At 42.0% G+C, this 13,216-nt stretch overlaps 1 protein-coding gene across 4 annotated transcripts in view; it reads right to left on the bottom strand.

Annotated features, from left to right (window-relative positions):
- DAGLA (diacylglycerol lipase alpha) overlaps positions 1–13,216 on the bottom strand; it is a 68,508-nt gene that overhangs the window by 7,592 nt on the left and 47,700 nt on the right. For all 4 annotated transcript variants that reach the window (XM_069804259.1, XM_069804261.1, XM_069804260.1 and 1 more), the window contains exons 10-19: positions 13,045–13,201; positions 12,641–12,724; positions 12,434–12,511; positions 8,257–8,337; positions 5,888–6,030; positions 4,274–4,342; positions 3,106–3,178; positions 1,821–2,017; positions 1,329–1,458; positions 115–296 (exon numbers count right to left, since the gene is read on the bottom strand). In XM_069804259.1, the coding sequence (XP_069660360.1) occupies positions 115–296; positions 1,329–1,458; positions 1,821–2,017; positions 3,106–3,178; positions 4,274–4,342; positions 5,888–6,030; positions 8,257–8,337; positions 12,434–12,511; positions 12,641–12,724; positions 13,045–13,201 (1,194 nt within the window). The remainder of the gene's footprint in view (positions 1–114; positions 297–1,328; positions 1,459–1,820; positions 2,018–3,105; positions 3,179–4,273; positions 4,343–5,887; positions 6,031–8,256; positions 8,338–12,433; positions 12,512–12,640; positions 12,725–13,044; positions 13,202–13,216) is intronic.

The following is a 13,216-nucleotide window of genomic DNA, read 5'->3' as shown; positions in this document are numbered from 1 at the left end:
AAGGCAGCCCGTGGACCTATCCTTTCCAAAAACATTGATCACAATGCCCCAAGAGGAAGAGGACCCACACCTAGAGCCAACAACCCATCAAAGAAATCAAAGATATATCCTTACTTAGTACTGCTGTTCCTTCTGTCCACTGTTACGGCTCCAGTTCCGATCTGCACTGAGGGTCCACTAGGTAAGGGCTGACTCTGGAAGATCAACTCTGGGGTGAGATCCACTTCTGTAGGACTCACCATCACTTTGGCTGCAGAAAGTAAAGCTGTTTTCCCCTTGTTGTAATTCTCCAAGACCTATTCAAGGCAAGCAGAGGAACAGTAGTGCTTTACTGGAGATATCAGCATCGCTGTTCTCAGCTCAGGACTTCCAAACAGCTGGATTTGCCTGTTTCTTACCAATACTTTCTGCAAGCACAGGGCAAGATCTTGAGATAAAGGATTATATCAATAAATTCTGACATACTCTATCCTGTCAGAATGCCCTGCTGTGAATCCAGTGCTGGGGAGGTAACTGGCAGGATGCTGGCAGGAGCAGCCTTCAGACCAGCAGGGCAGAGGAGACTTGGCTAAATCTCCACGGTAGAACTGCAGGGCTAGGAACTGTAGCTTAATGGCAGAGACCCATTCTACAACCATTATACATAAGCTCAATCACCCCTCAGACTAACAGAGGGGCTGCAGCCACAGCATGAAGGACTTCTGTCACAGCTTGGATTTCACCTGAACTGCAGCCTGTAACGGGCAGTTCTGAAAAAAGGAACCAAACAACAGCCAGCCTCATATTATTATGACATTCAATTTGGAAAGACAACTTAGTCTGGGACTCTGTGTATTGGGATGGAGATCTACGTTCCATTTCCAGACCTCATTACATTCAACACTAACAACCTGTGTATGATTGGCCCAGAGCACAATCTTCTTTCCTCCTTCACTGCAAAGTAAACGGCCTTGTGTATTTAAATAGCCAGCTCTCCTGGCCAAGGACTACCTCTTCTGTGTACATAAAGGCCTGTGACAAGGCACTCATTTTATTAGGGCACCTAACTGCTCTTGCAATAAGAATTTCTAAAACTGGACCCCACCAACAGTACCTTCCTGGCCCTCCAATAAGCACACAGAGCTTTGGCTTGGCACCAAGAAACTTACTGGGCTCATATGCTAGAACCACCATGCCTTTTGTCCATTTTGTGTTTACAGCTCACCTCTCAGCATCATTATGCTGAGCCTTTCCTGCCCAAACCCTGGTCTTTCAGGCATTCAAAGCCAGAGCCTATGTTATTGCACTGAATGATCCTTCCCCACCCCGATCCTAATTCTCTGCGTTACCTTGTTGAGCCCTTCCATGACCACATATGGGAGGTGTTCGTGCAACATCGCCGGTGAGATGATCACTTCATTAAATGCCTTATTGTCACCCCAGATAGCAAAGTAAGTGGGATCCTCTTGCTCACAGCAACTGGAAGAGGAGTTGGGATACAAACAGAGGGGAAAACAGGGAGCAGGGGATGAAAGAGCAGGCCAGTATTTTGGCATGCAAAAGAAAGAAACAGCAGGTTGCAGACAGAAAAAGCAACAGGAGAAGAAACAGAAGATATTAAAGTACACATGCTACTGCTATTGCTCCAAAACTTTGCACTAGCCAACAGTGACACGACTATCTTCCTATTCTGACAGCACAGACACAATCACTGTCATCACAAGACAGTGGGGAGTGGGATCACTTCCTTCATAGATGGGTTCCTGTCTTGGGAAGCCTTTTCCAAAAGAAAACTTTCACCCCCACCCATAGGCTGGCTTCGCAGCTCTGCGCATACTCACCAGCACTGCTCTGCAGGGTGATTGTGCACCACGTGGATGATGCGGCCAGGTGGGTAGAGTGGTGTGCTTGCAGACAGGGCAATAGTCAGATCACTGGGATGGGTCCAGAGGCGATTACTCGTTACTGAATTTTCTTCCGTCTCTTCAGGGAGCTCCGACTTGGGTATGCACTTCGTAGCACCCACAATGATTCGCCACTATTCAACACAAGAGAAAGGAAAGAGAATATTGAAAAGAGAAAAACAAAGAAAAGCAGAGTCATCTCAAAGGCACTATTGGGAGATTTAAACTGAATACCTAATACCAGAACAGAGGAAAAACAGGTCTTGTGCCTTGATTGCTTAAATAATAGACCAAGAGACAAAGATAACCCGGCCCAGAAAAGTTGTTTCTTCCTTTCCCAGTTTTAACCTTAGAAGTGGCAACATCTCATCCTTCCTTTTTTTGGAGGTTTTTGTGGAGTTAAGGATCTAGAGCAAGCACCAACTTGTCCACCAATTGGTAACTTAGTATCTTTCAGGATAAACAAAGATGGAATCTGAATTTAATGTAGAAAAATAGGCAAAAGATTATGCAACATAAACAGACAAAAATTCTGTTTAGGCCTTTCTTTATGCACTAAAAGAAATCCTAAAACCCCCAATATTCACCAAAAACCGCATAAACCAAAACACAAAAAACATAGAATGCTAACAAGAAAAATAAATGTAAGCTCAGTTTTCTCCCTCTACGGGTCATATCTATAACATTTTACCCCTAAAAATCTTAAATGTCTTATGTTTCTTCCATCTCAGTGTAATGGTAAAGAAGCCTGGGAAGGAACAACTTTCCACATTTCCTATCTCCAAAATATTAACAGACGACTTATCCTAGAACAGCACCACCCAGACAGCATGCAGCAGTGTCTGTAAGCAGACAACTGTTGTACTTTCTAGCCTGTTAGCATTTGTTACTGGCCAAGAAAAGCTACAGTTGGAACACAGACTTCAAAACAGGCTCAGATGAGAGTATTTCCTGCTCAGTTATTTTAGACCTGTGATGGTGAATTTACAGCACGTGAGCCAGAATCATCACACAGCCTACAGAGTGCAGCCCTTTGCCCTCACCTCTCTAGCTGCCTTCCAGCTCTTGCCATCACTCCTCTGGTTACCTAAATAGTAGTCACAGTGAACCTGAGGAGACCTGGAGGGCAGAAATCTGCAGTATTGCTCAATATATGACACTAAAAGTTTACCATCACTGCTCAGAGACTCGCCTCCAGGTGTCTATTAATTTTTACTCTTACCTTTGGTTTGTTACTTCTTTGAAGAACATCCAGAAGCTGCCGGCGAAATCCCTCCAGCTGAGAGAGACCAATTCTGGAAAAGAGGAAGATGTATTTACAACAGCTGGGCAGGGAACAGCAGGTGGGTAACAGGACAGTAGGGACACACAGCACAGAAGAACAAGAAACTATGCTACAAGAGATACTACAAGAATGCAACAACACCATAATGCAGATCATTTCAGAGGTGAGTTGTGGCATCACTCAGGACCAGTAACCAGGGTTAAGAGGCCACAGGAAACCATCGTGACAATAGACAAGTATGAAATGTAATAGCAGAGTCAGATCAGTGAACACAGGTATGAGACAGGTCAATGAACAGATAAGGAGGGAGATGATGCAATCACAGAAACAAGTGAGCAAGAAACAAGTATAGGATGACACAGAACAGGTAGGTTAAAAAGGTGTCAGAGCTATATGACACCACTAAACAGATGAAAGAATGGACAAGATTTTGTCATACAGGTTACCAAGAGGCATACTCAATACCATCTAGTACTTTTTCTCTGCTGAATTCTACACGCCTTAAATGGTGGCATTTCTGTCTGTACAATGTATCTGAGGTCATGCAACAGGGCAGAAGCAAAAGCAAAAACCAGGTTGTCTAGCTCCTAAGTCCGATGCCCTGTTCAGCAGAACACGTCCCAGGAGATGATGAGAGGTGAGAAATGCCAAGACACAAGAAATGAGGGAGCTGGTTCAGAAATGTGAGATGATATGGAATAGGTATTCAGGGAAAAACAGTACAATGAGATGACAGCACATCTAGTTCAGGGCAGAGTGTAAAGATGTCCAAAATAACACAGGCAACCAGGAAGATGGCATTGACATGTCAGATACCACAATGAGTATAGTTACAGAGGCAGGTTATTCACCCTTTTCTTTCATACAGGCAGCTGAGAGACAGGGAGGGATATGCCTATAAAAGGTGTGTGAAACACCAATATAGGTGTCCAGGTAAAAGATGCAGAAATACAGGTAACTAGGAAGACAAGTAAGAAGCGTATAAGGACAGGTAAATGAGGAAACTGGAGACAGATATGATCTAGGTGTTTCTGATAGGAAACAGGTAACTTTGGTATAGAAACAGCAGAAACTCATCAAGAAATTCAGACACTTCTCAACTTGCCTGGGCACTAGATCTTTGCCAAGCACGACTGCAGTCACAAACTCTTTTGAATACTCCATGGCATCCTCACTGGAAGAGAAACAGGACCAAGAAGAAGCAAACAGCGTTTCACTAGCAGCAAACTGCACTTCATTCCCAATTTGCCCCTGGTGCCAGAGAGGTTACCAAACAGCAAACCAGGGTCATAAAAACCACAAAGCTGCTCAAGGCTTTTGGGACTTGCACCTTGATAAAGAAAAGCCTAATATTCACATCCCATGCCCCAAGCAATATTACTCTGCATATGGCTCTGAATATACTTGGAAAAGGAAGTACTTTAACTCAATGCCTCATAGTCATCTTCCAATAGTTTGGGAATGGCCAGGACAGCAGAAAGGAAGAAGATATTCCATGCTCCTGAGACTACTTTACAAAGACACTTTAGAACTCAGATGGCCACTTTCTGCAGCAACCTGAGTACCAAGAGGGAATTAAGGCTTCTACTCTATGAGCTGGTTCTGCAATCAGCTACCTTCCTAGAGATCTTCTGAACCAGTTACCAAAGGAAGAGGCTGCATCATTACATTGATCTAGAGATGGTCCTCGGGGTGACACACAGTGTAACAGAAGTGTGGCAGTCAGAGGCACCCTGAGACAGTTGAAGTAACACAGGATCTCAGGAGAGGAAGCTCTGAGCAGAAAGCTATAAAACTCTCATGAAACATTCTACAGAGCAATTCCTCTATAGTTGCAGAAGACCAGGGATTACTATCATAAGGCATGCCAATATCCAGATTCATTAGTAGGATGGTTTAAAACCCTTGGCTGCTCCTGAAACATGATGCAGTTAACTATCACAAGAAGCTTCTGATAATCCATAGCTGCTCTCAAGTGCCCCCATGATGTTTGTCACAACTAGAAAAACCTTTATCTCACTTCACAGCAATCAAGTGGGATGGTTTTGTTTGGCTGCCATGTAAGTAACATGATGAGCAGGTCTGTTCCCATTTACAGTGGGAGGAATTCACCATAACTCTCTTCAGAGATCTGAGGCAGCTACCCTAGATTCTCCCTATAGCTGAGAGAGAGAGAGAGGCACCCAAGAAAACCAATCCCTCTGACCTATTTTAGGCACCCACTTTAGAATGACAGAAATCACACCCCAGAAGTGCCAATTCCTTTGTCAGCTGCAAAAGGAGTCCAAACAACTAGATCAACTGATGCAGACATCTATGTTCAGTCAAGTATCTCCCTTATTGTACATCTATTCACAGCAGATGGGGAAAGGACACACTGGCACTGTGCAGAGAATAAGGAAATTGCACCCCATCCACTTGGCCTGCATTTTCCACTAGTCAGGGTGAAATTAGAGCTATAGCCACAGACAACTAACTCATAAACCAGAATATTTGGGACAGTGGCCACCTGCTATCATAACCTAAATTCCAAACTATAACACAGAGCAAAGGTTGCCAACAACCCTCATCTCCTATAGACTGGCTCTCCATTTTTCTGCATGCTTCTCAGGGCAGAGACTTGTCTTTTACTGCTCCTCAAAGCATCACAAACAGGATCTGATCCAGCTACAACTATACAACCCCTCTCTCTCACCGGTCCTCCTGCCCCAACACCTACCTCAGCAGCCCACCTGGGGGAGAATAGGCAAAGCACTTCAGTGATGGATACTGTGGACGCAAAAGGAAGGACAGGATGGCAGCTGTGCCAGCCCCTAGGGAATGACCAACCACAATCAGGCCATAGTGTTTTGTTCCTCTCCCCTGAAAACAAACAAACAAAAAACCAAACAAGAAATTAAGGTCATACTGAAAGGCAAGTCCCCAACTCCAAAATCTGCACCTTTCCCCGGCTGTCAGTCTTTCCTATACATGAGCACTCCAGACTCCAGCTAACCAGCTCCTCCACTAATGGGAACTAGTGAGGGTATATTAGGTCTTGAAATGGAAGCAGAGTTCTTATTTACACTGTTTAGCCTAAGTCACAGTGGCCGTCCCAGCACTCTCCTGCCCTGCAATGTTGCCTGTTCTGAAGGGATGCTAGAATCCATTGTCTTCTGGCATTCTCTCCTATATCTCCATCAGTCAGTGTTTGACCTACTGAGTCTTCCTTAAAAGAAAAAAGGTAGGAAGAAAAAGGAATTGTACTGTACACAAGCTGTTTGAGTTATTTAGGATTTGATATGAGCCTTTTGCTCCTCAAATCTGACAGCCTTCTGATAATATCTGAGTCCAGGCTCACACACCTAAGGTCTCCTTGGTTCTAGAAATTACTTGCTTTCATTAATTCCATCACTTGTGCAGGCTGAAAAACAGAAATCCTAACTAGCAGTTTGAACAACAGTCTTCTAAGTCTAGATGCTCTCAACAGCTGACCACTGCTCAAGTAATTCAGAGACAAAACTATTCTCTAACATTTTGTATTGTTCTTGTTATTCAGAGGCTAGAGTGCTAGGCATGGCTTAGAACCTAGAAGTTCACTAAGACAACATTTGAAAAGTTTCAGTCTTGTTTTTCTGCAGAGCTCTGCCAGTGCCCTGTAGATTTTACACAGGGAAAGAGAATCCAGCATCCGACTCTCCATGGCCCTGGGTCACCACAGTGGTGGTTATACTTGGACTTCTGCATAAGATGAGAAAACACATAGAACATAAGACCAGGCCACAAGAATGAAAGATCTATCTTTGTTTCATTTTCCTTCTCGAGACCATCTCTAAGCCACCATCATGCCTCTTACAGTCAGTGAGGTGAATGCTGGGGGAGGTTTGAGACTTTATACACCTCACTTGTTATACTTTATCCCTGAATACCTGTTGCTGGCAACTGTCAGAAACAATATACTGGGATAAATGAACCTTTGGTAGGACCTGGGATGGCATTTATGTTTTGACCATAGCACTTTTTCAGATATTCTTCAGAGTTCAACCTCGGGCAGTAATTAATTTTCTACACACAACCCAGTTGCTCCATCTCATATTAATCAAGCTCTCTCCATCCTTGTGGGTCAGGTCCAGCTAGTTACACTATTTTGCATCAATTAGAAGTTGGACCCACCCCACAAAGCCAGCTTCAAACAGAACAGAATATGATACTTATTACCACACACAGGAGAAAACCAAAGTACAGAGCTTCGAACATCACCATATCCTTACCAGTCAGGTAGCAATTGAGCTCTATAGGACATCAGGAAAAATTCCTCATGAGTAACAGCTCACTTAAGACCAATTTTCACTTTCTGGGCAGAGAGGAATAAAGCACCATATAAAGAAGTCAGATGCCTATGTATCTCTCCCTACATCTACCAAACATCACAAGGCAGACACTTCAGTGTTGAGTGGTATGACACTCAAGTTTCAGGAAACCACTGAGGCTTTTATCCTTCTTTTCCTTCTCACTTGATCTATTGCTAATTTCCCCATGGGCACTGCTCAGACCAAGGCACTCTTTGGGCATGAGAAAAGGACAGCTGCCTGACAGCAGGGAATCAGGCAGTTTAGAAGTTCCCTCCCAGAAGGGGACTGACTGTGCTATTACCAACATATAAACTAAGGTAAGTTGCTTCGTAACATCTCTCTTGGGTTCTCTGATAGCACGCTCTCACAAGAAATGTGCACACACAGACAAGTCAGCATGGCAGCCCATTGCCGTCTCCAAAGAGAATCTCCATAGAGATGGGATTTTAGTTCCTGTTGATTTGTTTTTACTGTTCCCTGTCCTACATTGCCACCAAATGGGACTTCCTGCCTTAGCTTTGCCTAAGGAAAAAAAATAATCAGGACCTCTGCAGTATTGGTGGTTTCAAAATAAAAAAGCCTTGGGGAAATAAGTAACTAGTTGCCTGTCTGGCAATCCAGAGGGATAGGAATTGAAGGAAGATTTAAGAAATTAGTATGGTAGGTTAAGGGACATGGAGGTTTCCCTAAAGCTAGTGTTTTAGGGGAATCTCATCTTTTGTATAGCCTGCGAGGATAAAAGAAAACTAATACTCACTAAGTCTCGTCCAAAAGCTTGAGAAAGCACCATTTCTTGCTCCAATTTCTTCTTGATGTACTCAGCAGATAGCACCATTCCCTGAGGGAAACATGAAGACAGAACAGCATGTAAACAGTTGCATATCAGACCTTATCTAAACATCTAGCAGACACCATACTGCCCCGAACACTGCATAAGCTCTAGAGTGCCACACAGCATGTGTCAGGGTTGAGGAAGAATACGGACTCCACTCCACATTTAGCAATAGACTTCATTAGGCACATGTCTTGGCTCACTGATCACCAAAGCCACAAACCGTTTGGAAGTAATGACAGTTCTTAAGATAACACTCAAAGGCCCTATTCCTGGGCTCGTGGTACAAATCTAGGAAAAAAACCCCAAACAACCAACATAAAACAACCCACTTCTTAAAGACAAAGTTGTGTATCTGGTAGCTCGGCAGACACTGGGACCTACAGTAGAACAGAGAAACAACCTTTGATTTTCCGCTTGTCAGTGCCTTAAATGCAAAACTGTGCTCTTACATTTAAATCTGTGAATGAAAGCATGAACTAGCCTAAGAAGTTCATAGGGAAAAATAACACAAACACCAAGACACTACGGGAGGGAAAAAGTGGCAGCACTATCTGTACAGGAAGAGTTATTGATGACTGAAGAAGGCAGCAACTATTAAGGGGATTCAGCTATCAATGGACATTAATCACAGATTAAAGGTTTTTATTCACTAGAAGTTAAGAACTGCTGGAAGATGGGAAACAAGCTGATAGTCTGGTTCTAAACATTTATCCCCTCTGCTGATGGCTGCATCTGAAGTTTCTCCCTCTGTGTAATAATTACAAATGCAGTTGATCTGTTATAAACAAGCAACTAGAATTTGGTCTGTTGCATAAATTCTTGGTTATGCCTTTACTACAGTTTAATTCAGTGGTAAGCAAGCCTGAACTACAAAGGCTGAAAAACAGTGATGTAGTACAGGGTGAACATGGGTAAACAGAAATCATCTATTTCTAATTTGGTGATTACAGACCTCAAATAATTCACACTGCCTGGGTTAGTCAAAAACCAGGGAAGATCTCCTTTGCTATTTTCCATTACACCCCTACCTGAAAACAGTTTAAGTACAAAGTGAACATCATTGAGGACTATTTAATCTCAGAGACATAAAAGAATTCATGACCCTCAAAAAGCAAATGTGGAACTTTCAAAGTCCTCAATATCAAACACACCATCAAAACCAATCTGACTACTGAAGAGAAAGAGCAGAACACAGGTGATTCTGCTGAGCCTGTAAATGGGACATCTGTAATGCTACCATCATTATCAAAAAGCAGATGCCATGATATTTTATGCCTGTGTTCAGATCTCAGCAGCTAGCCAGCTTCCACTGCATTCAGAAGAGTCTCCATTTCCAACTCTAATGAGAAGTGAACAGCACACTACTTAAATAAATTTCTAACATGAATTTAGGATTCTATTTTTGAAAAGTATGACCTAAATCCATGGTGATATTACTAATGGGCTGTTAGCCTTATAGCTATATTTTTGATAATTAAAGTACATTTTAATATAGACAGTGATTTTAATATTATGGAATAAGACTTATCACTGCAAAGCTACATTTAGACTTTCCATTAAAATGGACACTGTTTCATAAGTTTCAAAGGAATAAAACTATCTGGGCTTAATTTTCAAACCTCACATGTAAATAACCAAACAGATTGGAGATCTAGGGAAAGCAAAATGGAAATATTCTGTATTGCTTTACAGTTTGAAGGCACGAAACTGCTCTGTGATATTTGAATTGTGTGTGAAAACCCAGAGGGAGTCTATTTGGTAGAGAAAAGGGCTTGAAAGTTTCTGCTATTACTGACTGTTCTATCAAACTGGTGAGAGCTGTTATCACAGCTGAGCTTTCAGGGCTTGCTTATAGCAGCTACTTCTTGTCATGCCGGTTGGCTCAACACCAGGAAACAAATCTCCATAACATCATCATTTTAGTAGTTTTGTCTATACAAGTTCAACAGAATTAAGTATAGATTCATGCCCTTGACTTATGATTATTTTAAAATTAATTTTGTTATAAAATCAGTGGATTTTATTTCAAAAATAGTGAAGCTAGATTTATTTTTTGGAGCTAATCTCCCCTCCAAATGGTGACAATCCCCCCCCCTTTTTTTTTGGCATGCTAACCCATAAACCTTCATTACAGCTATGGTTTTTTGATCCGAAATAGCTCAGATACCTAATATATATTTTAACTGTGGCATTCGCAGCAACCCAAGCAATCAAACACTTTCAGCTGTGGTACCGGTGGAGTGATAAGAAGGCTCATATAAACATTAAGAGTTTTAATTCTTAGGATGTCTGATTGACACCACATGAAGCACAGTGACAGGCGGGCTCCACAGGTGGAGATAACAGGCCATGGCAGCCTGCTGGGTGTGCAGGATGAAATCAACAAGAAAAACAACAGAAATCAAACAACTTACAGGAAGCTCCTGAATGGCCAACTACTCTTCTCCAAGTTAGATGTGTTAGCAAAACACTTCATTTATTTTTGTATTAAAGTTGACTTCTGGACATTAAAAATGCATTAAGACAGACATTTTTAAATTCTATTACCTCCATTAGTTTCCCTCAGGAATCAACAGTACATTATTGTCTGGAGATTAATATTGATAATAATTTAAGATAAAGCTGTATTTCTGTACTAGCAACAATCAAAAAAGAAATAACACAAAGGCCAAATAAAAACTCAATACAGAACAAAGGGTATGATCTGATAATGTTTCATCTAAGACACTAGCATATGAATATTTTCCACGTAAAGGTTAAAAGAAAATCCAACTTCTGTGAGGATCTATTACTAGCTTCTCTGCACATTAAAAATAGAACAAATTCCCCTTGCTTCCTTTTTGTTTCCTTTTACCTTCCTTTCTTTGTACAAACTGTTGATCACACAGATTGTGAAAAGTTACTTTGAGCTGAATGAATTAGTACAAAACCAAGTGACATTGTCATTGACAGTAGACATAATGCTTCAGAAGTGTTAAATAGTAAAGATTCACATAGCTAAGTATCAGTTATGTGACAAAATACTACCTCATCTATCTATGTTTCCATAACATGTCCTATGTAATCACCAGGTGATTAATTTTCTCATTTTGGGGGAAACAAAGGAAATACCCCTTAGCCAAATAGGAGGTACAAAACACTGTTTTCAAAAAGACCCACTCCAGGAGAATTGGAGACCACAGAGAGTCCGAACAACACTTTCTTAGGTAAGCACTTTTTTATCAGATCCATATCCAGCTAAGCATTTGAGTATGCAGTTATCTATCACCTGCTAATGCTCTACTTCCTAAAGCAGAGCATCAAAGCACAGAGAAGAGGTTTGGCATTCAGGCTGGACATCACGAATGAAGCAGGAGCTCCCAAGCTCTTGGCTCCTTAGGAATTAGGAGCAGAGTGTCCTGCCCTGAAGGAACACTGACCAGATGATCAGCAGCATCTTGTCTCCCTGAGTAGCAGCGTTTCCAGCAGTTGCTACGTTCCTTCCAACACACACACAACCTTCAGTTTGTATTTTTCTTTCCCAATCAGGCACTGTGTCTTGAGAGGCTGCCAAATTCTTGATAATCTTAAAACTCAGCATGCGTGTCATTACTTTGCTGGACTAGGGCAAGGGTCAGCTTTATAGTAAATTGATTTAGTCAGCCCAGTCCTGATCACTAACACAGACACATAGCATCAGTCTAATTACACAGATGCAAGTCCTGCCAGTATCCTTTTATGAGGTTCAACGCCTATCCTACTGCAACAGAATTTTAAACACATGCTCAGGGTTTGATTGCAAATTCTGAAAAGGTCATTGGAAGAAAAAATAATTTGAATTACTCCAATAATTTTGTTCTATGTCTCCACAGATGCCTTTTACAGTTTGGTTTTTACTAATTGTATGGGTTTTTTTAATTACAGACATAGCAATTTTAACTGTTACACTAAGGATTTTCTTTTAACATCTCAAAGTCATTTCACTGCAATTATGTTACATCCTTCTTAAAAGCACCTCAAGCAATTAAGACCACTTTTTTTTTGGCATATAATTAAAAAGTCAAAACATTAGAAGTGGTGGGTTTTTTGTTTAGGGTTTGTTTTGTTTTCTTTTACACACCTTGTGTCCTAGCCATGTTCCATGGTGACCCTCAACTGGAAGGCGCTCTGCATCCCCTGTTAGGTCAGTCAGGGCATCCTGGAAGAAAAGAAGTCACCATGTTTCAGGTAAGTCAAACACCAAGTGTGAGTCAGGAAGGTCTCAGATCCTCCTGAAAGTTTGCCAGAGTGGCCAAGGGTATACAAGGCCACTGCACAGTGTGCTTACTTTTGGAGACAGAGTTCCTCGGATACTAATGACCACCTTCTTCTTATCATGGTCCACTGCCACATAGAAAGGCGTTTCATAAACCTGGAAAAGATCCACTACTGTAACAATTGAGACATTCCTGTTTAATTACTCTCCTGCTCAGGGAAAAAGAGGCAGAGCAGCATGACAGGTTATGCCTTATGGGTAAGCACTCCTCTGAATGATCTGATTTTTGGCAGTAGCAAATATTTCTGTCCACGTGGCAGAATTTCTTGACGGAGAGATAGGATGGGACGCTCTAGTGTCAGAAAAAGGCTTAAGTTTCCTTCTTTGTACCACTACACCTGGAAGCACGTAAATCCCATTAGAAAGAGCCTTAGAAGCATACCCCAAATATGAAGGGGGTTGCAGATTCTGCTTACTGCATCATGGCAGGATGTGTAAACAATGTCCACCGAGGTCATGTTCTCATCCAAGAAGTGGCGCCGGATGGCAATGGCATTGCAGCCACAGCAATTATCCTCTTCAATGGTGACACTAGGTGCATAGCGGGGACGCGAAGGACAGAGACAGCAACATCTGCAGAAGAAAAAA

The sequence above is a fragment of the Haliaeetus albicilla genome, chromosome 16, assembly GCF_947461875.1.
Source record: "Haliaeetus albicilla chromosome 16, bHalAlb1.1, whole genome shotgun sequence".
Taxonomy (NCBI): Eukaryota; Metazoa; Chordata; class Aves; order Accipitriformes; family Accipitridae; genus Haliaeetus; species Haliaeetus albicilla.
This window is presented reverse-complemented; position numbering and strand designations above follow the sequence as displayed.